This window comes from Eleginops maclovinus, chromosome 10, assembly GCF_036324505.1.
Source record: "Eleginops maclovinus isolate JMC-PN-2008 ecotype Puerto Natales chromosome 10, JC_Emac_rtc_rv5, whole genome shotgun sequence".
Classification (NCBI taxonomy): Eukaryota; Metazoa; Chordata; class Actinopteri; order Perciformes; family Eleginopidae; genus Eleginops; species Eleginops maclovinus.
Genome location: NC_086358.1, coordinates 14,136,451 through 14,162,720, shown reverse-complemented (window position 1 = coordinate 14,162,720; position 26,270 = coordinate 14,136,451). Strand labels below are relative to the sequence as shown.

General features: G+C 39.2%; 1 protein-coding gene across 2 annotated transcripts; it reads right to left on the bottom strand.

Moving 5' to 3' along the window:
- Window positions 1-25,640, bottom strand: scn4aa (sodium channel, voltage-gated, type IV, alpha, a). Of its 2 annotated transcripts, XM_063893204.1 has the most exons (27): window positions 25,541-25,640; window positions 17,447-17,750; window positions 17,030-17,148; window positions 16,795-16,884; window positions 16,594-16,722; window positions 16,364-16,455; window positions 15,796-16,089; window positions 15,651-15,714; window positions 15,049-15,190; window positions 14,726-14,923; window positions 14,338-14,511; window positions 14,116-14,245; window positions 12,972-13,210; window positions 12,715-12,888; window positions 12,103-12,459; window positions 9,354-9,851; window positions 7,955-7,996; window positions 7,678-7,810; window positions 7,436-7,590; window positions 7,176-7,349; window positions 6,927-7,049; window positions 6,059-6,340; window positions 5,915-5,968; window positions 5,031-5,168; window positions 4,183-4,287; window positions 3,426-3,696; window positions 1-3,338 (listed from the first exon to the last, which is right to left on the bottom strand). In XM_063893204.1, exons 2-27 carry the CDS (start codon window positions 17,699-17,701, stop codon window positions 2,038-2,040), a joined length of 5,733 nt encoding a protein of 1,910 aa, XP_063749274.1. In that variant the 5' UTR covers window positions 17,702-17,750; window positions 25,541-25,640; the 3' UTR covers window positions 1-2,037. The 2 variants fall into 2 exon arrangements, with proteins under 2 accessions (XP_063749274.1, XP_063749273.1); XM_063893203.1 differs by lacking the exons at window positions 15,651-15,714; window positions 15,796-16,089; window positions 16,364-16,455; ... (3 more) ...; window positions 17,447-17,750; window positions 25,541-25,640 and having other exon boundaries at window positions 14,726-14,946; window positions 15,049-15,210.
- Between the last annotated feature and the right edge of the window lie 630 nt (window positions 25,641-26,270).

Below are 26,270 nucleotides of genomic sequence, written 5' to 3'. Positions count from 1 at the left end.
TTATAGTAACATTTTTTACAATAACAAAATGATATAAATATACAATAAAGAAAGGAAAAAATTATATACAGGCAACACTGACTGTGGGTGTAACAGTAAAGCTCTGCCTCCATTAGAAGTGTAAACAAAAGGAGGATACTGTGTTGTGAATTGTACTGTACCATCAGAGGAGGAAAAAGGTGACTTCATGATTATTCATTTTTTAATCCCCCCAGGATTGATGTTAAGACAGTGCTGAAAACATAAACAAGAGTAGAGACAACCTGCTAAAGTCTATTGTAAAAAAAAAACAACTAGAAAACTGTAAAAGTGCTTTTGTTGATCATGTATATTCAGAGTAAGACGTTTTAGATTAAGTTAAGACTTACACAACAGCAGGTGAAGCATTCTTTCTACGCTGGGCCACACTAAAAGAACATATTGTCCAGATTTCTTGGGTAAATATGTAAATTGGTATGATGGGTAATAACTTCAGAGTTGTGTATTCAACTAAACCAACACGCAGCTGTGTTTCATAAAATAATTTAACATCAGGTCTAACTTCATCCAACCTGAGGCAAACCTTAATCTAAAATGTATATTGTTGCTAGAATTAATAGCTTAAATGAACAGGAAGCAGTTCATGTAAACACAATTGCGTCAACTGTCAAAGTGTATTATTCTAAATACCTAAACAGAAAACATGAAGGCTTGTTTTACTGTTTATGGTCTATCGGAGGGGAACAACAAAATAATAGAGAAACGTTGATAAGACATGCATATATCAGGGAGGAAATTATCTTAGAAAACATGAAGGTCCTTAACTGCTCTAACTTGACCTGGAAGGGATATAAATAGTGCAATATAAACTGGGCCTTCACATGGTAAACGCATTAGCCGGCCCGGTTGTTGTTAACTTATAAAGTATAACTGGGATAAATGTGATCAAGATAAGCCTTATCTTTCAAATGTATGTACAAAACTATCTCCATGGTAGAAATTCATCTAATGTTTAATTGAAAGAATAAGCACGTCGGACTATAACATTGTTGAGATCCCACATAAAAAGTCACATAAATTAAGCAGTACATTTTGCTTGATTTTTTTTTAAACAAAAGATTGTAGTATTTGAGTGCTGATCATTCTAATTTATTTTTCAGTTATGGCCGATTTAAAAAAAATGTTGTGTTGTTCAAGTTACTCTTTCGTTAGAAACTGGGCACATTGATTATTATTTTTATTTTTTTGCGCTAGACATACAGTATAACCATAACAAAAAACTGTTATTGCTAGCCTGAATAAAAGTTCAAACCATAGCGTGCATTCAAAAGACTATTTATAGAACAAATGACTCAAATAGGGTTATGATTCTCTTATATGCAGACCGAGGAAAACATAGCCCTGTCTGGCTTTGTATGCTACATGGGGGCCCACACGTTATATTTTACAATATTGACAATAATGTTGAGTCTGTTTTTAATGCCAAATAAATCATCATTTAACAATAAAAAGTTATGTTGATTTGGATATTTGAGTAGTTTAATTAATAAGTTGGTATTGTTCTGATTTAGCAGATAACTGACATTTTTGTATTCCTGAAAGAGAACATCAAATTGTTGGCTAAAAAGTAAGCTTTTATTGTTATACTAGTCTAAGGTGAGCTTTTTTCAATTTTTTTTTAAGATTGGACTCTACATTGGGATTTTTCATGAACTGTCCAACATGTCCTGCATTGTATTGTAAAGCTTTTAAGAGGAATCAAGACAAATGTTTACATTGTTTCTCAATCATACTAAATGGTTTTTGGGCACAAATGGGTTGTGGTTATTTGCTGATAATTTAATTGTTATTATTAAAGAAATCAATGTACTCCAGTTTCATTTTTACCCCAAAAGACATCTGATTATGGGGATTTTTGGTTGGTTCCAATTATGAAATGCTAATGGCTGTTTAAACATGAATTAGAGCTGTGTAACATTTAATGTGGAAAATTCAACAAGTGACACAACTTCCTTGGTTGCTGAAAAACAGGAGGAGGACATTATAAGTTGTCTTCTGTCATACAATTGTCTCTCTCAGATTTGCATGTAGGTAAAAGAGGTATGGGTCAGGGGCAGAATGTAATAAAACTTCATTAGTAATTTCTACAGGTACAACCATTACATTTGGCTCGGGGGGTTCTGGGTCACTTTCGGACTCTGTGTCATCTGACAGTGTCGTGGGATAAGGAGGCTGTTGGTTTGCTAGAGTTTCTAGATCAGCCTGCTCCATCTCCTCTGCAAGGTCCAAGTTGCTACCATAGAGCACCGCCATCCTTCGTGCCAGCATTCCCTCTTTCTCCGGAGGATCGGCACCTTCGTCCTTTTGACCCACCCTCTTACATCGTTGCATAAAAGCGGCGTGGCGCATGCAGCGTTTCAGCAGGTGTTTGCGGTAAGCCCTCTGAATGACCACAACGGCCATCTCCTCTTCTTTGTGGCGCACCGTTGTGGTGATCGGCGCGAATGAGTCTGAGGTTGGGTTGCTGAGGATGAACTTGGCCTCAATGCTTTCCCGCATCGCCGCCATTTCCAGCGTATCTCCCAAGACCATCTGTGTGACGGCCATCAGGACATCCAGGCAGTGGATCCTGTCCCCGATGACCAAGGGCAGGTCCATTTCCATCAAGGGAATCCGGTTGGGTTTGGCAACCCTCAGCGGCAGCTGCAAGGTATCACAAAAATCTGAGAGCTGGCTATACTCAATGAACTGAGTTCCCTCTAAGTCAAACTTCTCCCAAGTCTCATTGAACATCTCAAAATCGTCCTCACAGAGTGCATCTCCACTCTCCTCCTGCGCAACGTTGAAGTTCTCCAAGATGATTGCGATATACATGTTGACCACCACTAAGAATGAGATGATGATGTAGCTGCAGAAGAATGTCATGCTCATGAGCGGATTACCGCAGTTACCCTTTACATCCGTGCCTGGATTCTCAAAATCTGGATCGCAATCTGGGAACTCCTTATCCAGCATTGGAAGTAAAAGTGCATCCCAGCCGGCGGACGTGGTGATCTCAAACAAGCAGATAATGCTGCCACCAAACGTCTCAAAATTAAATATATCATCAATTCCAGCCTCCTTTTTGACATAGGCAAAGTTTGACATGCCAAATATGGAGAAGATGAACATAATGAGGAAGAGTAGGAGGCCAATGTTGAAAAGGGCAGGAAGTGACATCATAAGAGCGAAGAGAAGCGTCCGTATGCCCTTGGCTCCTTTGATAAGACGCAGAATCCTGCCTATTCTGGCCAGTCTGATGACTCTGAACAGAGTTGGAGACACAAAATACTTCTCAATTATGTCTGAGAGCATTGTACCTGAAATAAAAGGAGACGATATATGAACACCTTGTCTGTTTGAACACAGTAGCAATTTTTGGTTTCTAAGAAGTTCAATTCACCTACCAGCTATTGACAATATGACCACAACAAAGTCAAAAACGTTCCATCCGTTTGTGAAAAAGTATTGTCGCAGGGCAATGAGCTTCAACGAACACTCTCCAGTAAACACGACAATGAAAGCCACATTCACTTTAAAAAGGAAATCTTCCTTCTCTGCGCTCTGGTTGTCCGTCTCCACCATCATTGTCACCATGTTGAGGCAGATGAGCACCATGATGAAGATGTCAAAGAATTGCTGGCTTATGAAGTCAAACACAAATCCCTGGATTGGGTTCTGCAGGGCAAAGAGAAGGCAAGTAACAGAAACAACTCCAATAGGGTCAATTGGCCTGTTCACCCCAGCAGTGTGCAGTCTAAAAGGGTCAACACATAGGTCACAGGTGAAGATGTCATGCCACACATGCCTAGCTGAAGTCAGATTAAAACCATGCAGAGCACAACAAACATGCAGATGAGCTTCCCTTAGACAGTTTCTAAACGTTTGTGCAACTGTCCCTGTGGCTGATCTTAGATGATTATGCAGTCGAATAAACCAGATAAGGAACTTCTACTACACACTTTTGATTTATTGTGACCAACCCAAGGAACACCTTTGTAATAATCATTTTGCTAAATCAGTAGCTTTTTAATACATTTGTGGGAAACATTTAAGAGAATTAAGGCAGCTTTTGCATATAAATATATCTTTCATTCAAGTTGTGAAAAATGTGGGCAAACATTTTTTTTTAATATTGCTATCAGTTATTAATGAATGACGTACCGTTGGACGTGGAATTGGCTTCTGCGGTTTCTTGGAACCAAGTTTCTTCATGGCCTCATAGTACTTTTTTTGCTCCTCAGTCATAAAGATGTCTTTATCTCCAAAGTGCAGACATAAATTCAAACATCATTATTGGTGTTTAAATAGCCAACAAGTTTACATTGAAATACATATTCACGTTTGAGATTTCATATGAAGCTGTCAACCAACCCGAACAGTGACTTGTGCTCCTTGAACACACCGGGAACATTTAAGCATATGGTATGGGACTGCCCAGAGGTTTATGGCTTTTGGAGGAAGGTAACAGTGACTTTATCTAATATGATTGACAAACCTGTACCTCTGGAGCCGACTCTCCTCCTGCTCAATGACGATTCACAGTTGGGGCTGAATGAGAAACAACGCAAGGTTTGGTTGGCTGGCTTGACGGCTGCCAAAAAACTGATAGTACAACGCTGGTTACCCCCTCACAAACTGTATGCTAGAAAATGGCTGGAATACTTTCAGGATTTGGTCATGCTAGAACTGTCTACAGCACGGGTGAACAAAGCCAAAAGTTCTACACTGGACTCATGGAAGAGAGCCGCTTCGGCTATAGCGAGCCTGCTCAGCTCAGAATAAAAAGGCACCCAGAAGAATTGTAAGACACTAGACCGAGAGGGGAGGGGGGAGTGAGGGGGGATGCCACCAGGGGAAGGGAGGGAGGGGTATGTTAAAAATGTTTGTATTATTCAATCTTGTCATGTGAAATTATAATTTCAATAAAACAGTTGTTCACAAAAAAAAGAAATACATATTCACTTTTTAATTGTTACAAACTACTTCTTCTAAAGACATTTGATACTTATCTTTTTCTTTTGCTGGTTGAAATTGTCAATAATGACACCAATAAAGAGGTTGAGTGTGAAGAAAGAGCCAAAGATGATGAAGATGACAAAATAAATGTACATGTAGAGGTTGATCTCATAAGAAGGCTGATCCTCTACCTAAAAAGGAAGAACATATTTAAATGAATGAATAAAACATGTTCAATAGAAAGCAGTCCTTTCCCTGTTATTAAATTATTAAGTAGATGCTCGTGAGTGGGGAAGATACAGGATAACAGGTTAAACAGGAATACGATACTGGTCAGGAAGGGCACTTGTTGATCCAAGACTGCACCATCACCATCTGTCACTTACTGTATATATTACATATATATTCAATTATCTCAAAGTGTAGGGGTGTTGGAAAAGGAAGGAGCATTTCTGAATTCTTGACTCCGATTTCTTAATGATTTTATTTCTAGCCATATATCTAATGAAAAGGTCATGAGTATACATTTTACAATACTTATATGGGATTTTGTAATTTACCAAAAGTAAACATAAACATATAAAACATGGAATAAATGAAGGGTCTTCTGCACGCGAGGGCTGCACATTATATCATTAATTTTAAACTTTTGAGTGAGATGGTATCAGTAAAAAGCTGATCTTTTTATTTGACTTTCATATTTTTTATTTGACTTTCATTCTTTTAATTTCTGTGTATATTCCATGTGTAATATCTGTGCTTCTTATTCTTGACACATGAATTTCCCAACAGGGATTATTAAAAGGTCCATCTTATCTTATAAATGTAACAATCATCATCAATAAAGAAAGTTAGTTGTATTCCGCATATCATTCAGCTTTACTGAACACAGGTTCACATATTTAATGGTAAATATATTACAGTAAATAATAACTACCTCTCTTGAGTCAACAGCAGCATACATGATGTCCATCCAGCCTTTAAAAGTTGACTGAAAAAAACAGAGGATTGTTTTAAAACCTGTTATTCAAAAGTTTTACAACAATACTAATTCCATTAAAACGGAAACTTCATTCCTCACCACTTGAAGCAGTGACAGGTAGCCTTGTCCCACATTGTCATAGTTGACCTTGACATTGACCCAGCGGGCCTCTTGCGTTGCCTCTTTGAGGAGCATGCATTCGCTCTTGTTATTGACCTCCGACATGGGGAAAAGTTCAGCCGTGGTGGTGTTAATGCAGCGGTAGAACTTCCCAGCAAACAGGTTAACTCCCATGATGCTGAATATGAGCCAGAAGATCAGACACACCAGCAGTACGTTGAAAATGGAGGGAATTGCTCCAACGAGAGCGTTCACCACCACCTGCATAACAGAATATTTCATTAGAATAAAGGGCTTATACAGAAATGTTTAGAAATATTCATTCAGTTTGTTAGAATGAGAAACAACTTGTTATTGCTATAAAGTTCTATCCATACCCTTACCTCAGTTAGATCTGGTAAAGCATCCACGGTGTAAGCATGCATTTAACACACACATTGTAGAGGGAAGTCAGTCCTATGAGTACGGTATGCAAAACAAGGCAAAAACACTACATATTACAAGTAAATGTCATGTATTTTATATTAAGTAAAAGCACCAGCGGCAACATTTACTGGTAAATTGATCAAGGTTAATTGCAGTCATATTTTTTAGGTAAGTGGCACAATAAACAATGATGCAACTGTAAATAAAACAAAGAGAACAAAAGAATTCCAAATTTCTATTCTAGCAAAATATGTGGTGACCTATGTCAAGGCCTTGTTTTTTTTCATCTCAAATTCACAAACTTTTTTATGTTTTCAAGGACTCTTGGGAAGCTTGGGGCATTTTTTTGATAATGATTTATTTTCCACCTCTGGTTAGCGATCAACATCTATCAAACATGGATGCATAGCCACAAACGTACCCTCATGCCTTCAAATCTTGACAGCGCTCGAAGAGGCCTTAGCGCCCTGAGGGTCCGGAGGGATTTGATTGGTCCAAGGTCAGAGAATCCCATCCAGTTGGCAGCTAAACTAATCAGGGAAATCTGTGGCAGAATCAAAACATTTCCTATTCAAGGGTTACCACAGACTGATATCAAACATGTGTGTACACATGTTCCGTGAAGTACATACAGATGAGGTTTTTTAAAAAAAAGGGTTCCAAAACTTACATCTACAATGAAAAAGTCTAACCAACACCAGGCGTTGGTGAAGTAGGTCTTGAAGCCATATGCAACCCATTTTAGGAGCATCTCGATGATGAATACGTAGGTGAAAACTTTGTCAGCGTACTCCAGAATAATTTTGATGGTGCGGCGTCTTTCTATGTATATGTCTTCAAAGGCCTGCAAAAAGACAACATGAGATGCGTGTTCTAACAGTAAAACAGTAACTAACATTACGATAAAAACCTTTTTAAAAAGGCACTCACCAAAGCCCCGCTGCTCAAGAGGATCATGAAGATTATAAAGGTTTCAAACCAGTCATGCTCCACAATAGTGAAGCAAGCCCTCCTGAGATTCCACCATTTTTTGCCTCTACCCTGGGTTATGTCCACAGTCAGGCATGGCCAGCGCTTAACACAGTCTGAGTGGAAAGGAGCAACACAGGTACATTGAAGATCATTTAAAAATATGTGTTTAAATTATCCTGTTTCACAATGATTGTTCATACTGTCAGTGAAGCAGGCTTCTGGCTCTATGGGGTCAGGTTCTTCCTCTTCCACTTCTTCTGGTTCAGGCTCAGGTGGTTGATAGTCCACTGTGCTACACACTGAGGAATCCCCATCATTCAAAGCACCCATCAGCTAGTCAAGAATTACAATTAAAGCTCAGTTACAAAGCAACCATGCAAAATAAACATTATTGATCCCCCCCCCCCTCACACACATTTGCTATTTGCCCATAGCAAGTTTTGACATGTTCATGTGAGATTTTTCCGAGTTACTCACTTTGACATTTCTCAGCAAACAATGTTCATCTTTTAATTTTTCCTGAAATAGCACAGGAGTAGAGAATTACATTTAGTAAACCAAAAAACAAACAAGTTGTCAAGGTGTATTTGTTTGTTAACATTTGTTTTGCTTTGTGTGTACGTATCTAATTTATATCTAGGTGAGGGTAAACCTGCTACATAGGTGCTACAACTTATGACGTCTGTTTATACCTTCTTTGTTCAACTTGGACTGAGCAGAGGTGCTTGTTCTGATAACACATAACATTATTTATAAAAAATATACTAGAAAGATGCTACTGAGTTTGCCTGACTGATATTGTATATTAAGTACATCATCTTGGCATCAAGTGTTTTTTACATTTTGTTAAGCGGAAATGTAATTTGACCATGCCTGATCCCTGTTAGAGGGTTGGAAAATGAAGAAGTCTAGAATGGACATTGCTATTTAATTCAACAGATTAGGATGGGCACAGCGGCGGCCTAAATAGCAATGGGCAAACTTATTTATATACATTTGCTTGCAGCAAATTGTGTACTCACTGAGGTGAAGTTTTGCTTTGACAACTATAAAGAGCAGTGGATTAGTAGCGTAAGCATACAGAGCCACAGTAAACTCTTATAATGTTACGATTTAGAGGTTGATCCACAGTTGTTCGATTTGAAGAAGGAAGGCACAATGCTATAGCTGGATGAATAACAGCTTTCTTTGGTTCCTTTTCTGTAACCATTAAAGCATGGTGGAATTACCAAGATAGCTAGCTATGTTAGCTAGCTAAATTTGCAAGACAGCTTGCTGTACAAGCTCATTAAGTCAAACTTGCTCAAAATGCTACACTTGTTAAAGAAAACAAGGTGAATAGCGGAGGGTGACAGCTCTGGGTTTAACAGTGCGTCTACTGCTCTTCGCGTCACTCCCAAGAAGAACTAGCTAACTAGCAAGACATCCATTTTTGGCCAGCAACAACCACTTTTAAAAGCCACATTGTTTTCACCATAACAACTAACAACAACCAACCATTCCAGTCAAACTACCACTGAAAACCATTCAATACTGTTCTACTGCTGCAATTCTGTATCAATTGAATGTCAATTAGGGCGGTGCATTCAGAAGTTGAAAGAATCTCAGAAGACCCCGCACACATGTAGTGCTTTGAAAGGCAAAAATATCAAATGCCCGGCAATTAACTAATTACATCCAATAATGTATAAAAACTTCTGGTCACTCACATTTAAAATAAGAACCATGTTAATGGATGAATACTTAGGCTACATGCGTCATTGCACCTTACACATAACTAATGCATGCTTTGGGATGTGTTTTAGAGGCAGAATGGGACATTTTGGATGTGATTTTTGTATTTGTTTGTGTTAATGGCTAAAGTTATGGTACTTACCGAATAAGGTGGATTATGTTCCTCATCTGAACACTCTGAGTCATCAGCATCCTCAACATCATCAGCATCATCAACATCATCAGTATCATCAACATCATCAGTATCATCCTGATCCATGTTTTCAAAGTCGGACTCCCCCTGAGCAATTGGCACATTTAGACTGAAATCTTCATCCACAATTAATTCAGAAGGCCCGCACTCAAGCAAACAATTAGGCATCCCATCAGCCATTTTGAAATTTTGACTTGAGTCTAGGTGGTTCATTTCAATTCCTTCAGTTTTAGTGTCCTCGTCATCCATCTGACTTTCCTCAGTCTCCTTGGGCTTTTTGTTGATAATCTCCAGGATGGATCGAATGAGGAATGCTTTGAACCAGTCAATGCCTCGTGTGATCCTGCCGATGGCAATCTGAAGATTGTTCATCTCTCCGTCTTCCTCTGTTGAGAGATTGTCTCCGCTGAATGAGCTGAGTAGTAAGGCCAGGAAGAGGTTCAGCACCTGAAGAAAGATAAATGAAGGTAATGATAAATACACACTATATAAAAATGTATAACTGCACTTTCCATCATTTTAAAATAACACAACATCATCAATTTATTTGTGTACCTTTATGTGAAAAACAAAAGGATTGCACAGCAAATGATGCACACTATCTGTATGAAGCTACACTATAGGAAATATCTAAACATTTTTCAATGTATACCTATGATTAACAGATGAGAATTAAATAATTATTTTGAGTGAAACCTAACTGGAGAATTGTATAATTGCCGAGTCAAAGTATGCCTGCTACGGCTTCAATTATTAAACTTCATTATAGATTATTTGGTAATGATTTTCTGGATACATTTAAAAATTATGTCTGTAAATGTTCTCTTTGATATGAAATGAAATGGAGAAAAGAAAAGTTTGGGCTACATCAAATTCATGTATATCAAATTGTTTCTGTGATGGCACAATAAGGAATATTATGTCATCTGCCTCCTGTTGCAGACGCAGCTATCTTTAGTGACTAAACCTGTTAGTCAATTTCTCGGTTCCTATTTCCCAGGTTTAGCAGGAGATCACGATTACATGGCAGGCTGATCCCAATCATTCCAGTGAGGGAGCTGTGAATCAGTAAAGAGTGGAAAGGAGGAGCTGCTCAAAACATAAGCCCGACATAGGAGTGGATACATCATGATGATTTAAGATGGAAACATTTGACAGAGCTTTCCAGGATAAGTGAAAAGTCTAAAACAATTTCATAATAAAGTTTAGTTTACCCCTCTTGAAAAGTTTAGTCTTAATATAAAAATAATAGTTTGACATTTAGGGAAATACAATAACTTTCTCGCCGAAAGGCAGAAGAGAGGAACTATCAGTTAAAACTTAAACTACTGCCAGGAGCCGGATGGCTTTATAATGCTTTGTTCATCTTAGCATTAGAGCTAGAAACAGGATGAAACGGCTAGCCTGTCCAAATGTAAATATAAATCTGCCTACAAGAGCCTTTCATTTACATAATAACTATCTTGTTTGTTTAATCTGTACTCAGCTAAGCTAACTGGCTGCCGGATGTAGCTTTGCATTTACGCGACAGTATCGTTCAATTCATTCATGTTTTAAAATGCATCAGAAACTGCAAACAGTCAATAAAGAACGCAGATTAGACAGTGGGAATTCAAGAGTATTTTAAACATAAATAGAAAACATATTCAGTAATATCCACTCCATACGCAATTGTGCTGATGGCCTAATAGTATTACCTCTTCATCATTTACGCTTTAAATCGTCTATCAAATCAGTTTTCCTTAACACCAAGTCCCCCTGCCACATGAGCTCTGCTCGCTCAGCTGTCTATGTTTGTTCCCTTCAGTGGCAGCATGCTTCCTTGAGCCGGATCTTAGCACATACTCAAGGTCAAAGCCACTGTTTGGTGGATCGAGTCATTTGATTCAAATAGAAAGCCCCCTCTCCCTTGAAGAAGTTTGTCTTTACGTCAGTGCAGATATTGTGCATCACAAAAAAGCTTTGAAAATCTTGGCACAGTGTGGCCATTGCAATACTTTTGACAGAGTGACGATGTGCCACTTCCTTTCTATTACTATGAATAACCTAACAGGAAATGGTTTCAGTTCTGGTTATTAAATACGATGTTGAAATCATGCCTGAGAGTATTTCCATGCTCCAGACTTTCAGGATTCTTCTTAAAGCATCCACAAATTCACCAAGGCAGTGTGTGAAATAATGCATTGGGATGTCTGAATATTAGAATCTGTGAATACAGTATATTTTAATTTTTCAGATACTACAAGGCCCCCTTGTGGATACAATGTGCTTCCCCAGCTGTGTCTGTCTATCCTTGGCCTCGCTCTGCTTAGGGTTAACAATAGATTGCCGAGATATGAAGGCAATCTCCTAGCATTATATTAAGATAACTGTTAGATTTAGAAAGATTTTACAAAATAGTTTGTCAGCTTTACAGCTTCACAGTAGTACAAGTTGCAAGTTGAGTGGCAGCATGTGTGAGTTAGGGAATGATCATCCTTAGATTCAATGCATGCTTATGTAAGCACCGACTATAGAGACACTGAAAACCCAGTCATAATGAGAAACATTTTTGTTTTGAATCTTAATGTTGTGGAGCTGATTAACGGTCTTCTTTGTTTCCTTTTAAACCAATCAGCATAAAGGGGTATTTTATTAAAAATGTCTCCCTCAGATTCAAGGTAGGAATCAGCAGGGAAAGAATAATTGTTACACTCACCACTAGATTTCCAATGACCATGACCATCATGAAGACGACTAAACACATTCCAGTTCCGGCCACCTCCATGCAGTCCCACATGGTCTCGATCCACTCCCCGCACAGGATGCGGAACACGATGAGAAACGAGTGGAAGAAGTCGTTCATGTGCCACCGCGGCAGCTCGCACTCTGTGGAGATCTTGCACACACATTCCTTGTAGTTCTTGCCAAAGAGCTGCATACCCACCACAGCAAAGATGAAGACGATGATGGCCAGCACCAATGTCAGGTTTCCTAAAGCTCCCACTGAGTTACCGATAATCTTGATCAGCATGTTGAGGGTGGGCCAGGACTTTGCTAGTTTAAAGACACGAAGCTATCTCAAACACAGGACAGACACAAGAAAAGACAGTGAATAAAAATGGAGGAAGTATTGTCATTGTGGTAAATGGATACGAATGGATTCAATAATTGTGTAAATTTGTACATTTTGTCTTAATCGGAAAATGCTACATAATTGGGAAAATCCAAACAAAGTTTTCATCTGAATCTGATAGTTTTCATTATCCCCATCAGATTCTGAATATTTTTCATTAATAATGTGCATATCAACATAGTTGTTGTTTTTCACCAGACGGAAGGACCTGAGGACAGACAGCCCTTGGACATTCGCCAGCCCCAACTCCACCAGACTGAGAGTGACGATGATGCTGTCAAAAATATTCCAGCCAACTTGAAAGTAGTAGTAAGGATCCATGGCGATGAGCTTGAAGAACATCTCTGCTGTGAAGATCCCAGTGAAAACCTATTGGGGCATAGAGTTTGTTTAAATCAAGGCTGAGATGTATGAATACGTTTGGGATGAAATGTAATGAGGAAGAAATTCACCAGATTCCCCACTGAGAGCATGTGGTCAAACTGTGGGGTCATGGGGTAGTGCTCCATGGCCATGAAGAGGGTATTGAGAACAATGCAGATGGTAATGCCCAAGTCAACAAAAGGGTCCATCACCACAAAGAGAACCCACTTTTTCATGAGCACCCATTGCGGGGAGCAGTCCCACTTCAGGAAAGTGTCTGCAAATCTGTACCATCCAGGTGGGCACGGCCTCTGAGCCTCCTCCAACTCTAGACAAAGAAAGAAAAATTAGGTAGTCTACAGTCATTTTACAGTTTATTTTATAGTGGTATTGAAATTCATGTCTGTGCCAAGTTACAGTCTGACTAAAATAGCCAAAGCTTAACACCATGAGGGCGTGACACCGAATGTTGACAGGGATTTCGTCAGCACACAATGTGATTATGGCAAGCTTTAACAATGCTACTGTATTTGCCTTGGGTAAAGATAGTACACAATGTTAACAACTGTTTGATAATCTCAGCGAATAGAGCTCACATTACAGCATCACCTCTAAGAACCGGACACTAACCCTTATGTATTCCTTCATTCCCGGAGGAACTTGACACATCTATACTGTATGCTAGCATCCCGTCAATGCCTTACTGTTGTGTCCTACTAGTCGTTTTGGTTTATTCAAAGCTTACAGAAAACCTACATCTAGGGGTTTATTATGACAATTTGTTGTTGCATTATCAGTGTTAAAAAGGTGTAATCATGAAAACTCACTTTTTTTAGTGCTTGTGTTTATACATTTGGATGTCTAGGGTGCCTTCATACCCACACGGTTAAATAATCAAGTTAAGTCAGTTTTTAGTAGGCTGTGTAGATCAGAAAAAAACATTGGGTTCAACAGGCAAATCAAATGTGGCTCCCACCCATCTGAGTATCCCCAGTTACGGATTAAAAACGACCTTTAAAAAATGTTATCGCTAACCAATCAGAAAAAAGACTGGCCTTTTTTTGGAGGGAATCTTAAAAAGTCAGTCCCTAAAACTAAGCGTTTGATATATATTGGAAAAGTAATGTATTTTTTTTATATTTAAAAGTGTCAACATGTTCTAGAGGAAACCCAGAACACATGAACATGAAAATGAGTATGATATGTCCCCTTTAATCTTTATTGCCACTGTACCTTCCAAAGCCGCTGCAGTGAGCACACTCAGAGCGCTAGCAGACCTCTGTGTCAGGCATGGCTCTTCCAGATGAAGCATGCTGTGATCAGAGCCGAATGACTTCTCTTCAAATTCATATTCTGAAGCATGCTGAAAAATGTTGATGTCGGTTGAAAATCGAAACAAACATCTTTATCCACATTTTGTTCCTTAAATGACTAAAACAAGGGCGAGTGATTTACCTTGACCAAGGTGGGCGCTCTGACCAACAGACGGGGAATAATTCTCCCATTACAATCCTTGATAATTTCATCATGTTCAAGGCTTTGTTCGTCATCTGCCACCTCAGACATGGTGTGATGACTGAGCGACTTCTTACTGGTTAAACTGACTTGGCTTCCTAGACCCATAGCCTGCTAGATAAATAAAGGAATACAGTGTTACTTTGATTTCCCTACCAATAATATAACACTTATACATGTTATCACACTTGTGTATTTACTCAATTCTGTTAGAAGGAACAAAACAATATTCTCTGAATGCTTGCTTTAAGTTATCATATGGCAGCACCCACAGTATGCTCATTTAAATATATGGTTAGCCGTTTCCCTTGTTGCTTGTAAAAGTTACCTCGTCCTGATTCTTGATTTGCTCGAGTAGCCGCTGGAACTCTTCCTCTTTCTCGATGGCCTCTCGCTGAGTTGCCTGATTCTGTTCTTCATAAGCCATGGCTACCACGGCCAGGATGAGGTTGATGAGGTAGAAGGAGCCCAGAAAGATAATCACCACAAAGAACAGCATGTATGTCTTACCAGCTGCCCGCAGGATCTGTGTTTGGAGCAAAAAAGAAGCTACGAGAACTAAGGACACGTTTCTTTTCATTACACAAGTATCATAAAAATGATAAGTTATACAGCATCAATGTGTTTGCAACATATGAAAGAAGTGCCAACCAGCTGGAAAAGGTTCTCCCAGTAGTCCTGGGTCATAAGTCTGAAGAGGGCCAGGAAGGCCCAGCCAAACGAGTCAAAACTGGTGTAGCCATAGTTAGGGTTCCTCCCAGCTTTCATGCATGTGTATCCTTCTGGGCACTTTCTATCAACAAAGAAGAAGAGTCAGTGTACTAAAATGGCTGTATTCCAATCATTTTCTTTTCTTAGGGGGTTCCTAACCCAGTTAAATGTCCCAGACTTATCTCAGTGGAAGACATGATAGGAGCTGGTTTAAAACTCTACATGTTAAGGAAAGCGGCTTTATTATCTCCTTTAACATAGGGTACACTGAACCACCCTTTATCAAAAGAAAAAAGTAAATGCCATCCCACATGGCAGCAATATTTAAAACTGCTTAATTATACATTATAGACCAATTAAAATTACACAACAATCTTCTTTTAGTCCTCAAGAGCTAATGAAATCTTTCCTGAACTCATGATGTTTTCCATCAAGGTCAAGGGAAAGAGGTTTGGATGAGACATTGGATGTACTATCTTTTAGACACTCAGGTGAGCGTTACCAGACCAAATGTTCAAGGTGTCTGTGTGTTTAATACATACCCAGCATCTGAGCTGTTTCCACAAAGTATAGCATCTAGGCTGCCTTCCAAATAATAGTGATTCTCTATAAGCATAAATGAAAAAGAAGAAGTGAGGACACATTAAACTTAAATAGGAGACATCTAGTAATATGTCTTTAACGTACCTCTGTTTTCAATGTACTCATCAAAGTTGAAGGTGCTGTTGGAATATGATGTATTGTTGACGCCCATGGTGTTGTTGAAGAACAACGTGTCATTAAATGGAGCAGTGGTATTAAAAAAATCATATGCAGTTTCATTTGTTTCGATGGGCCATCGCACACATTTCTGACGCAGATTTCCCATAAAGAGTTGAAGACCAACAAGGGCAAAAACAGCAAGGGCAAAGACTGTCAGAATCATGACATCCACCATTTTCTTCACTGACTGGATCAAAGCGGCCACAATGGTTTTCAAACCTGACAAAATACAATTAACATGGGGTTGGCACTTAAAAGTCAAACAGCTCTGAAACAACGAAGGGTAATCAATTAATAAATTATCAGAAAAACTATTAGATACAGTAAGGCGTTATAATTTATCCAATTTAGGATTGAAATTCATTAAAACTTTGAAAACATGACATTTTATGTGAAGCTAAATTAAATGCTGTACTGTTTTCTTTGTGTTATTACACAGTCACAGTGAATCACACGTAAAGGGTAAGGTAAAAAATAGAATATTAGAAAATACCAGGAATCACAGTAATTGTTTTAAGGGCTCGAAGTACACGAAATGTCCTGAGGGCGGACACGTTTCCGAGGTCAACAAACTCAGTGACATATCTGTGGAAAGACATAAAACAAAGAATGAAACCCAAGGAAATAATTATGTTTCATTTAATGCAAACGAGAAGAATATGCAATGAGACAATTTTTCTGATATCAAAAGCAACTACACCGTTAGAAACCAAGTACACTTACGCCATGCTGATCACCATGAAATCCAGCCAATTCCATGGATCTCTAAGGAATGTAAAAGATCCAACACAGAAACCTCTTGACAACACTTTGATTGTTGCCTCAAGGGTATAGATTCCAGTAAAAACATACCTAAGAAGGAAAACATGTTAGTATAGATTGTATTAACATAACACAAGAATGATACAGTAATGAAGTACTCACTCAACAGTTTTACTCCATGCTGGTGGGTTGCTCAGCGTCATGAACGCACAATTCGATAGAATCGTAATCATGATGAACATGCTAAATAATTTAATTCAGGGTTAAGGAAACAAACATGGACATTATGAATAAAAGCAGCCTTTTTCCCCCTTTACTTTTGGCTAAACATCACATTATGTTTCACTAAAAACACTATATGATAAAAAAGCTCAAGCATCAATAGTTCAAAGGATATGAATGTATGAGAATTTTGATGGCTCCTCTTCTAACAATACTAAAGGGGCTCAGAATGTAGCAAGCCAGCTCAGCATTGAACCTGTAGATTGTGTTTCCTTTGGTGATCACAATGAATGTCTGAAAAACACAAAGATTATATCTGTATAAATGCAGAGCCTCAAAGTCCCTCCTACATTTAGCTAAATACTTAGTGATGACAATCTTGTAATGATACTTCTAGAAACATTTAACTGTAACATTTGCATACCGCAGATGAAATGGTGTACATTGCGTAAGGGATACTTTATGCAGCTAAAATTTATGTTAAGTAATACATCCTGTCGTATCTCAAGGTTAAGTAGGGACGGAGTCAAGCTCATTAAACACTAAGTGTGTGTTTCATTCCTATGTGTGCCCCAGATGTGCCCCGACTGACTGCGTTTTGTGCTTTGTAGAAGGGGTCCAAATCCTCCAGAGGTGTGTTGAGCAGCTCTGATGGAGGGTCTCCGAAGATCATGGGGAGACTCTTGCCTGCCTCCAGATCAGCGTTTGGGGCCGTTGGCTCTTCCTCATCATGGCACTCTACATCGGCCTTTTGTCTTTCCTCCTTGAGCCTCTCGGCCTCCGCCAGCAATTCCCGGGTAAAGGGGCGGAACGCATCGGCACCTCGGGGAGGGAGCAGGGGCGCCATCTTCGCATCGCGAAGGGACACCACCACACCGGGGTTTCCCTAAAAGGAGCTGGAGGAAGAACAAGAAATAGATACAGAGAATACATTTTGAGATGGGATGTATTGTAAGACGAGACAAACCAAGCTATAACCTTAAACTCAACCATAAACATGTAGATTTGATTTCATTAATTTTTTTAATATGTACATGTATATATATGTATGAATTGTATTGTTGTGTTTTTGACCAGCAATAACCTTTTATACAGTAATCAACCAATGTAAGTCACCAGCACCATAAATAACCAGATAACATCATGCAGTGGGATCACAACAATACCAATTTGGGCAAAGGTGGTCTTCCCAATTTCCTACTTCCTCCGCCATCAGCCCAGCAGGCTTTACACTTTTCATTTATTTTTTTTAAGATATTTGTTTGGGGGCTTTTTGCCTTTAAATCGGATAGGACAGTGGAGAGTGAAAGGAAAGTGGGAGAGAGAGTCGGGATGGGATCCGGAAAACACCACGGGTCGGGAATCGAACCCGGGTCACCGGCGTACGGTGCAGGTGCCCCAGCCAGTTGCGCCACGGCCGGGGCCACACTTCTCATTTTTAATCTGAACTACACTTTGGTATAGTTTCTTGACAGAAAAAAATAACGGGCCATTTTCAGACCACAGCAACATGAATGACTGTGTGCCTAAAGTGGTGTCACAAAAAAATACACCAGTCTCTTCTGAGATTGGTCCCAGTACAGTAGGTGTCACCAGAAGACATTTTGTCAAGATGTCAAAAACATGCAGAATTAAAAGATTAAAACAATAGCAGGGTTGTTGTTGCATTTGGAAACTGGAATGGCACTCAGTGCCAATCTCTGCAAAGTCCTTTTTTATTAGTAGAAATAATAAAGGAATCCGCCTCCCGATGAGCTCCTAAAGGATTGAGCTTTTCCTTGCTTCATGCTTCACCCTTTAACCAAGTTTCATCAAAATAAGGCCAGTGTTTTTTCTGACAAACAGACAAACCAGCAAACAAACAAATCAAACCAAAGCCGGGGCTATGCCTCTTTTGTTTGATCAAACCTTAAAACCCAAAATGTAAAAAAAAAAAAGGAAGTTTGTTGGTGTTATTTATGTATTTTTTGGGGAATTATAATGTATGCTTTTACTAAGACAAATGCCATAAGAGACATAACATGAAATGATTGGAGGGGGACAGATGGGGATTAACACGCAGCAAAGATCACCTTAACTCCTAAGCCACCATGCGAAGCATGTTTGGTATATTAACTTGGTAAATTATCTGCTGTAACCATTATTCCCTAACCCTATGAGCACATGTTGCAAAAGTGAATGCCTAAAGCAGCTGTTCCTAAATGGGTCCCAAAACCTGACAGGGTCATATTTATATCTGAAATAGTGTTGCCTTTTCTTGTGTCAATTCTTTAAATAAAGCAATCTTTGATAGAAATGCTCAAATCATGTCTGATAATGGGTTTACATGTGTACACCTTCGTTCAAAGGGTTCAAAAGTCAAAAGGGTTGGGAACCACTGAACTACAAGGTTAAGTTTCCATGTGTGTCTTTGATCTTTGTCCATACCCCTTAACCTCTGCCCTACATCTCTGACCCTGGACCCCTCACTTCACCACAAGCACTTCAAAGTGTCGGGATGGTAACACAATGACTGAACGCACTTGGGAAGAGATTTTGGACTTTCCCACTATTCTAAAGAGCCTATGACATTACTTCTGTACATCAGATTACTTATTAGCTTAGCAGACACTCAATACCAGGTCCAAGTGGCATTCGCTTACACCCTTTGAAGTGCGTAGCAACCAGTATAGTTTCGTCTGGAGCAGTTTAGGAAAAGCTTCTGCTCACATGGACATAATAGGGGAGTAAATTAGCCTTTTTATTTAAGCTATTTTACTTTAAATCGATGGATCTCAATGTAAAAGAAAAGTAACCCTTCTTATGTTATCACTATTTACTATTGTATAGTTTCAGAAGCACTTAACCTGAAGGGGGATTTACATTAATCAATAACTACAAACTTTGTGTGCACATGTTGATTAAAGCAAGTTGAGAGGGAGGTACATTTGCCAGGGAGAAACCATATCAGTATTATTTAGCAAATTGCTAAAAAGTTAAATTAATTGCAAATTAGCTTTGATAAGCATTTAAACATATGTAGAAGACAAACAGCAAACATAACTAAGTGGGCTTTAGGCTAACATGGAGATAAGGAAAGTAGTTTGACACTGTCATGCCAACAAAAATCCCTCAGAAACACAGATCAGTCACAAGTTACTATCAAATCCATCCAATTTGGGATAAATAAGTCAGCACTTGCTATATATTGTATTGGACAGTTAAAATGAAATTAATCAATTTATTGTCTTGTCATTTAAAGTGACAGAGGCTACAGAAAAATCCATACATAGATTTACTCTTATTTAGACCGCCGAAAACCAAGCTGGTAACAGGCTGTGCAAAGAGAAGAGACATGATAAAAACAACATTGCAACCAGAGATAGACACAGTGATAGCCACTGATCAAACACATTAATGTAACCTCCTCAAACTGCCTCACTCCAACAGAAAATTATGCATTTGCACATGTGAGAAGACGCGCACGCTCCACAGATATGGTGGCTGCCCAGCTGCTCCGGGCAATCAAGACGGAGCGTCGTGTTACAGAGGCCCGATGACTCTGCTCATTCCTTCCTGGCTGAGCTTTCGCTCTGCGCCTCACATCCCCCTGATAAACAGGACAGCATGCCAACTTATCTTACCGAGCTGACTCCTCTCCCCACTACCTTCTATTTTACACAGGGGCCCCAAACACACTAAGCTTCCGCCTCCGCACCCCTTATCCGCTATTTTACAACCCCCACACCACCTCACTGTATGACACTTGAGTCTCTTATTCCCTTTTTTATACAACGCAAGAGTTCATTTCATCTTAACTCAATCACTCATCACACCACCATCCTCAATCAATCACAAACAACAGACAGGGTCTCTTTTCTCCTTTAGCACTCCATGGGTCAGTGTTTCTTTTATTCTACCAAAACTTTTTGATTTATTATTATTAATATTAGACTGGGCTACCAACACCTGCTCCCTACCAACCCTAGTTTCCCCCATCATCATCCCGTTTCAAATCCTCCATTCTAGGAGCGATTGGCCCTGCTACCCTCAACCGTGAGCCAACCTTAAAATACCCAACCTTAGAATGGAGGCTTTTCTCCAAGGTTTATGGGGAACATTTCCTGATAGCATTACATCACGCCGTTACTGCAGAAGCCATCAAAGGTGCCTTTTAAGAACCGTTAATTAAAATCTTGCCAATCTCAAATAAGTCCTCCTCCGTGGAGGTTGTTTCCTTATGCCCGTGTCAGTTAGGTAAATAATATGTTTTGGCGCCGCGTTTTGTAGCCACATTAATCAGTGTGCGTTTCTTCTCACGAAAGAGCCAAGAGTACAGGCAAGAGTGCAATATTCAGTATCAGTTAAAATAGATTTTGTGTGTAGTTAATACATTAATAAAAGTTCAAATGAAAAGTCTGGTTAGATTATAGAAGTATTATCAACAAAACACTTGGAATCCAAAGGAAAAGTATGTTACAATTAAAAACAATACAAGTAACAGGATGATGCACTCATCGGTACTGAAAGTTGGAGGACCAGCCGCAAATACAGGTTACTCTGTTCAACAATAGTTATATGTACGTTTGTTTTTTTTCTATGTGTAATAACTAAAACACTTTTTACAGTAGTGTTGATAGGAGGCCACCATTAATATTATTGGGATAATTGAGCATCATCTGCTAACAAACAGATAACCTTGCTAGCTAGCAAGAGTGGCTGATCTTAGCTAGCTATCTAGCTAGTTAACATCAGTTATTGACACTTCTAGCTTGGGCACAGCAGCCGTGTGCGATTTGAAACAACACTTGCTCAATGTCAGACAGTGTTGACAGTGTAGCTATGACCTGATGAGGAGATTATACAAATTCAGACGCAGCATTCGCGAAGCTGCAGCATGCTTCTCCAAATAGAAACGTTTTGGGCTATTGTAGCAAGTTTGCTCGTCTGCCACTGTACGTGAAGTAGAGGTGTTCAAAAAAGGTTTATAAGTATTCAAAGTAACATAAAAAAATCTAAATCTAGTAGGAAGATCTACTTGATTTTAAGAGTCTAGCATAAGACAATCGAATCATTTCATGACCGCGCTCCTTGAGTCGCTCTGAGGACAGGTGGCAAATTGAGGAAGAGGGAGTGAATCTAAGATCTCAGAAGCCTTCCCCGACAGTAATATATATATCATCTTGCATGTCAGGGAAGGCCATGTGACCTGCGACATTCCGGTTGAGGATATAGACGATGTAATGTAGACACCTCCTCGTTATACTAGCCGGGCGTGGAATGCCAATGCCAATATTCACCTCCGGAAACTAGCCCAACTAGCTTTTGGCTTTTGTCACCAGGGTAGCCAGAGTTCAAATACAGCAAAAAAGGACGTTTATTTCACTGGATTTCAGCATTTCCTAATGTGACTTGTGGAAAATTTGTTGAACTTGATGATGAGCACAAACTTCCTCTAAATGATGACAAAACTTCCATGTTATCTTGCACAAGCTGGGTTTTTAACCAAGGGGTCTAGTGACTTGAATGACTTGTTGGCCTAACTTTGGTGCTCTTAAGAGTTTAAAATGCTGTGACAACTGTCTCAGTCCACCCACAACGCAACACCACTTCTGGAATGTGGTGAAGTTGTAAACAACAGATCTACAGAGCAAACAAGGGCTTTTTATCCACACGTCCTTTGACATTTGCCGTGCTCCTGTTCCACTCTGTTTTTCTCACGGGGTCAGATCACAGCACTGTGCTTCGCTGTCTCCCTGCTTGCTTCAACACCCTGTCACCCACCAGTTAACCTTGTATTCCAAACTCTATAGGGAGCCATATTAAAAGCAGACCTCTTCACCTGTTCCTACTTCCTACCATGTCATTGCATGTGTATTGATCAGTATGTTCAGGGCATCAGTAAGGGTCAATCCCTTGGAGTCTTATTTTCATGTCTTTATAAGATGTGTGCATGGTAGACTTAGTTTGCACTATATCCCAACATGCATTATGCGGGTGCTAAGAAGACAGCTGCCATCATTCGCGGTATGCCCCTTGCTGCATACCGAGGAGCTGTTAAAACCTAGCATAATCTCCTTAGTGCATTTAGATGGTGCAATGGCCAACAGCGACATAAAGACCAACTGATGCATATACTGTACTGTATTTAAACTTTTATTGAAAAGGATCAAGGCTTTCTGATCAATTCTTATCAAATGTTTCATCACAAATGTTGGTCTCCTGGATAATGGCAACATAATACAATGATGTATATAACAGATTCTTAGCTTTCAGGGGGTTTATGCAGTTTAGAGCTGCAACTATGAGGTGACTAATCGATTAGTTGAACTGATTGATTGATATTATAGCGGCATTAACCCCCTATGAGTTTAGCCTGAGAGGTTAAACGTTGCTCTTTGTTGTGACGTGCTCCTTAGAAGAATCCCTACTCAGATTAAGTTCATGATGTTTAATAAACAAACAGTTTTCAAGTCCACACAGTCAACAGAAAGTGTCCGAGCAAATTCACCCTTTTTCCTCTGTCATCCACCCAAACCGGCATCCAACAGGTGACCTAAATACCATTAAACCACAACCATGTAACAATTGCCCGAAGTGATAACAAATAGGATTTAAACGTAGTGTAAACTGAAATAAAGATAATAATATTAATAATAAGCTCTGGCAAAACAAGCATTTGGCTCCTACAGATATAATAACATTTCATCCTAATATTTCAGAAAATGCTTTGCTCAGTCTCTCAACTTTGGAGATTTCCTGCTTTTCTCAGTTTTATATCATATCAAAATGGATATCTTTAAGTCTTGGAATGACAAGACATCAAAACACATCATCTTGGACTTAGTCAAGCTTGGACATTTGCACAATTTTCTTTCGGACATCAATAATGGATTAATTGTATTAAGATTATATTTAATGAAAATAATTGTTACATCACTAAATAATCTATAGTCTTGGATGCAAATTTAGTAAACTGATTTCTCCTGCATCAAACTGACCTATTTGGCTGTTGCTCTCGCCTTTTAGTAATTGGAGTTGATTGCATGTAGAAATGATATGGAGGATATTCCATCCAGCTTATCCTGACCAGAGGGAGCTATTATCACCAAGTCAACGCCAATCAAGTCTTTAAAGAATCACATACATACGTAAAGTAACTGCTGAAGTTTGAACCACGTGGTTAAACTAAATGTCCTCAAAAGAAAATTTCTTCTGTCGAATAATATTCACATGAGAAAAAAAACCACAACTGTATGTCGAACATAATTGCACTGAAGAGGGGAAGTGAACAAATATGAAAAAGGTTGCTTATCTTAACCCTATTTCACCTTTGAATACACTGGAAAATACAGTGGCCTGGCCAAGCAGTCACATGGGTTTCACTTGATGAAAGAAACTCAAAACCAACACCTTCTGTGTCCAAGAACATGTGATGCGAGACGCACAAACACACTCACAAAGGGGAAGACCACGGATAAATCATCTCAATTATGCACGTTGAAAACAGAAATCAGTATTTTATACCATCTGCCATGTTTTTGATGACAAAGTTGTAAGTGGAGAATGCATAATAATAATAATAATAATAATAATAATAATAATAATAAATGCAATATGCACAAAAAACTCACTCTAAGAAATTAGAAACACCACCTGATGATCCACTGCTCCCCAACAGGTCGTCCTGTTACATAAGAGCAAACATGATCTAATATGAGCACCATGTCTCCGTGTCTTCCACTGTGTCTTAAGATCTGCATCGGGTCAGTCTGTCTCTGTAGTCCCACACTTCTGATTTGGGCAACATGGATTAACGGCAGAGAAATTGTGAGGTATGAGCATCCACAGCATCACAGTATCTTGCCCTTCTGCCATGAAGACATGAGCTAAAAATAAAACACTGTCCCTATGGGAGGAGGCATAGTGGGGATTGAGAAGGTTGCAAAGTGTCCACACTGGACATTATGGCCATGTGGACTCCAGAAACATATTCACCTGGCAGGTGAAGAAACCCTGGCCTTGATTCTCATGCACAGTTTTCCCTCTCATAAAAAAGGTACATTGATTGTAAATATGTAGCAAAATAGAGTAGTAAAACATTAGTTCAACACTGCATGTGGTGCACCTTCACAACACAAACACCCACATGCTTGCTCACACACACACACACACAAACACACGCTTAAAAACTCTGCAGAGAAGCCATAAATCTACCAATTCCAAATTTGACCTGAGCTCAATTACAGGTCCGTGTTTATTATTAGAACAAAGGCACTCATATTAAAACACCTCTTTGCGTTTTTATTTCCTAGGCAGTGCAGCTTGTTATTTTCAGCACCAATGAAAACAAATCCAAAGCTTCATTTACAAGTTTCATAGCTACATTTTTCTGTCAGGCAAAAGGGTTCTGCTACTGAACAGAAAAACAGCAAGACTTTCAATACAGTGCAAATTAGAAAGAGGAAAAGTAGCCAAATAGCCACAATCTTAAAGTCAGGAATGTGCCAAATTCCTCAACAGAGAGGGGAGCAAGAAGAAAACTCACAAGGTGAACACATAACGTAGCAAAAACACGTAGGCCTAAATCATCAAGTCAAAGCAAAACCTTGCAAACTGCAGCCTGACAAGAAACTTTTATTTCCCGAGCTTCAAGAGTAATTTTTACGCTCACAAAAGACAGCAGAGACGACATGAAACGGGTTACCTTGCACTGTAAAGCAAATATTTCCTCAAGATCCAAGCAATTTAGGAAAAAAAAAAAATCACGTCTTCCGTGAAGCCTTTCACTGGGGACGTAATTCTCCCGTCTGGCAACCAGTGCGCGGCTGCAGGACAGCTGTTGCTGACGCGGTGGTGTCCTGCAGTGTAACCGGAGCAGTCGCTGCAGGTAGGATCAGTTCAGACCTTTGACACTTCCGCAGCCCAGCCGCTTCCCAGTTCCCACACAGCTGGTCGCTCCTGCACGCATTTCCGCCGGACAGGTGCTTTTACTACTTTACGCATAGTAAAGCCAAAAGTGTTTGCTCAGCGAAGATAAAAAGTACTGCTGCAAACTCAGGTCACCATAAAGTCTCTAATTTGCCCGACCCGCATGCAAAATCTACTTTAGAAATGATTTATTCACACAGATTAATAAATGTATTAGTGTGATATTGATAAAGCTTTTCTTATCACACGTAGGCTACTCTTTTTTTTGTTGTAAGAGTAATTTATAACCTCATTATGTGTTTAATAATATATTGTTTATAATTTCGTGACATTCCTTGTTAAAGGTGTAAACATGCACATAACGACAAGTCAAGTATTTAGATGTCTGTGTTTCAGTTCATGTTTGTTGTATTTTGGAATGTGTGCGATTGAAAAAACACAGACTTTTGACAATGTGCAAAACAAATAATCAACAGAAATCGTGATCTGGTTTAGCTGGTTTGATA

What these genes read in the sequence shown, in the direction of transcription:
- scn4aa (XM_063893204.1), bottom strand. Translation starts at nt 17,701, where the DNA reads ATGGCGCCCCTGCTCCCTCCCCGAGGTGCCGATGCGTTCCGCCCCTTT. An exon ending in TCAACCAGCAAAAGAAAAAG is followed by an intron (nt 4,288 to 5,030) that starts ATAAGTATCAAA and finishes TTATGTCTGCAC; the next exon opens with TTTGGAGATAAAGACATCTT. An exon ending in GGTCATATTGTCAATAGCTG is followed by an intron (nt 3,339 to 3,425) that starts GTAGGTGAATTG and finishes CTTTTATTTCAG; the next exon opens with GTACAATGCTCTCAGACATA.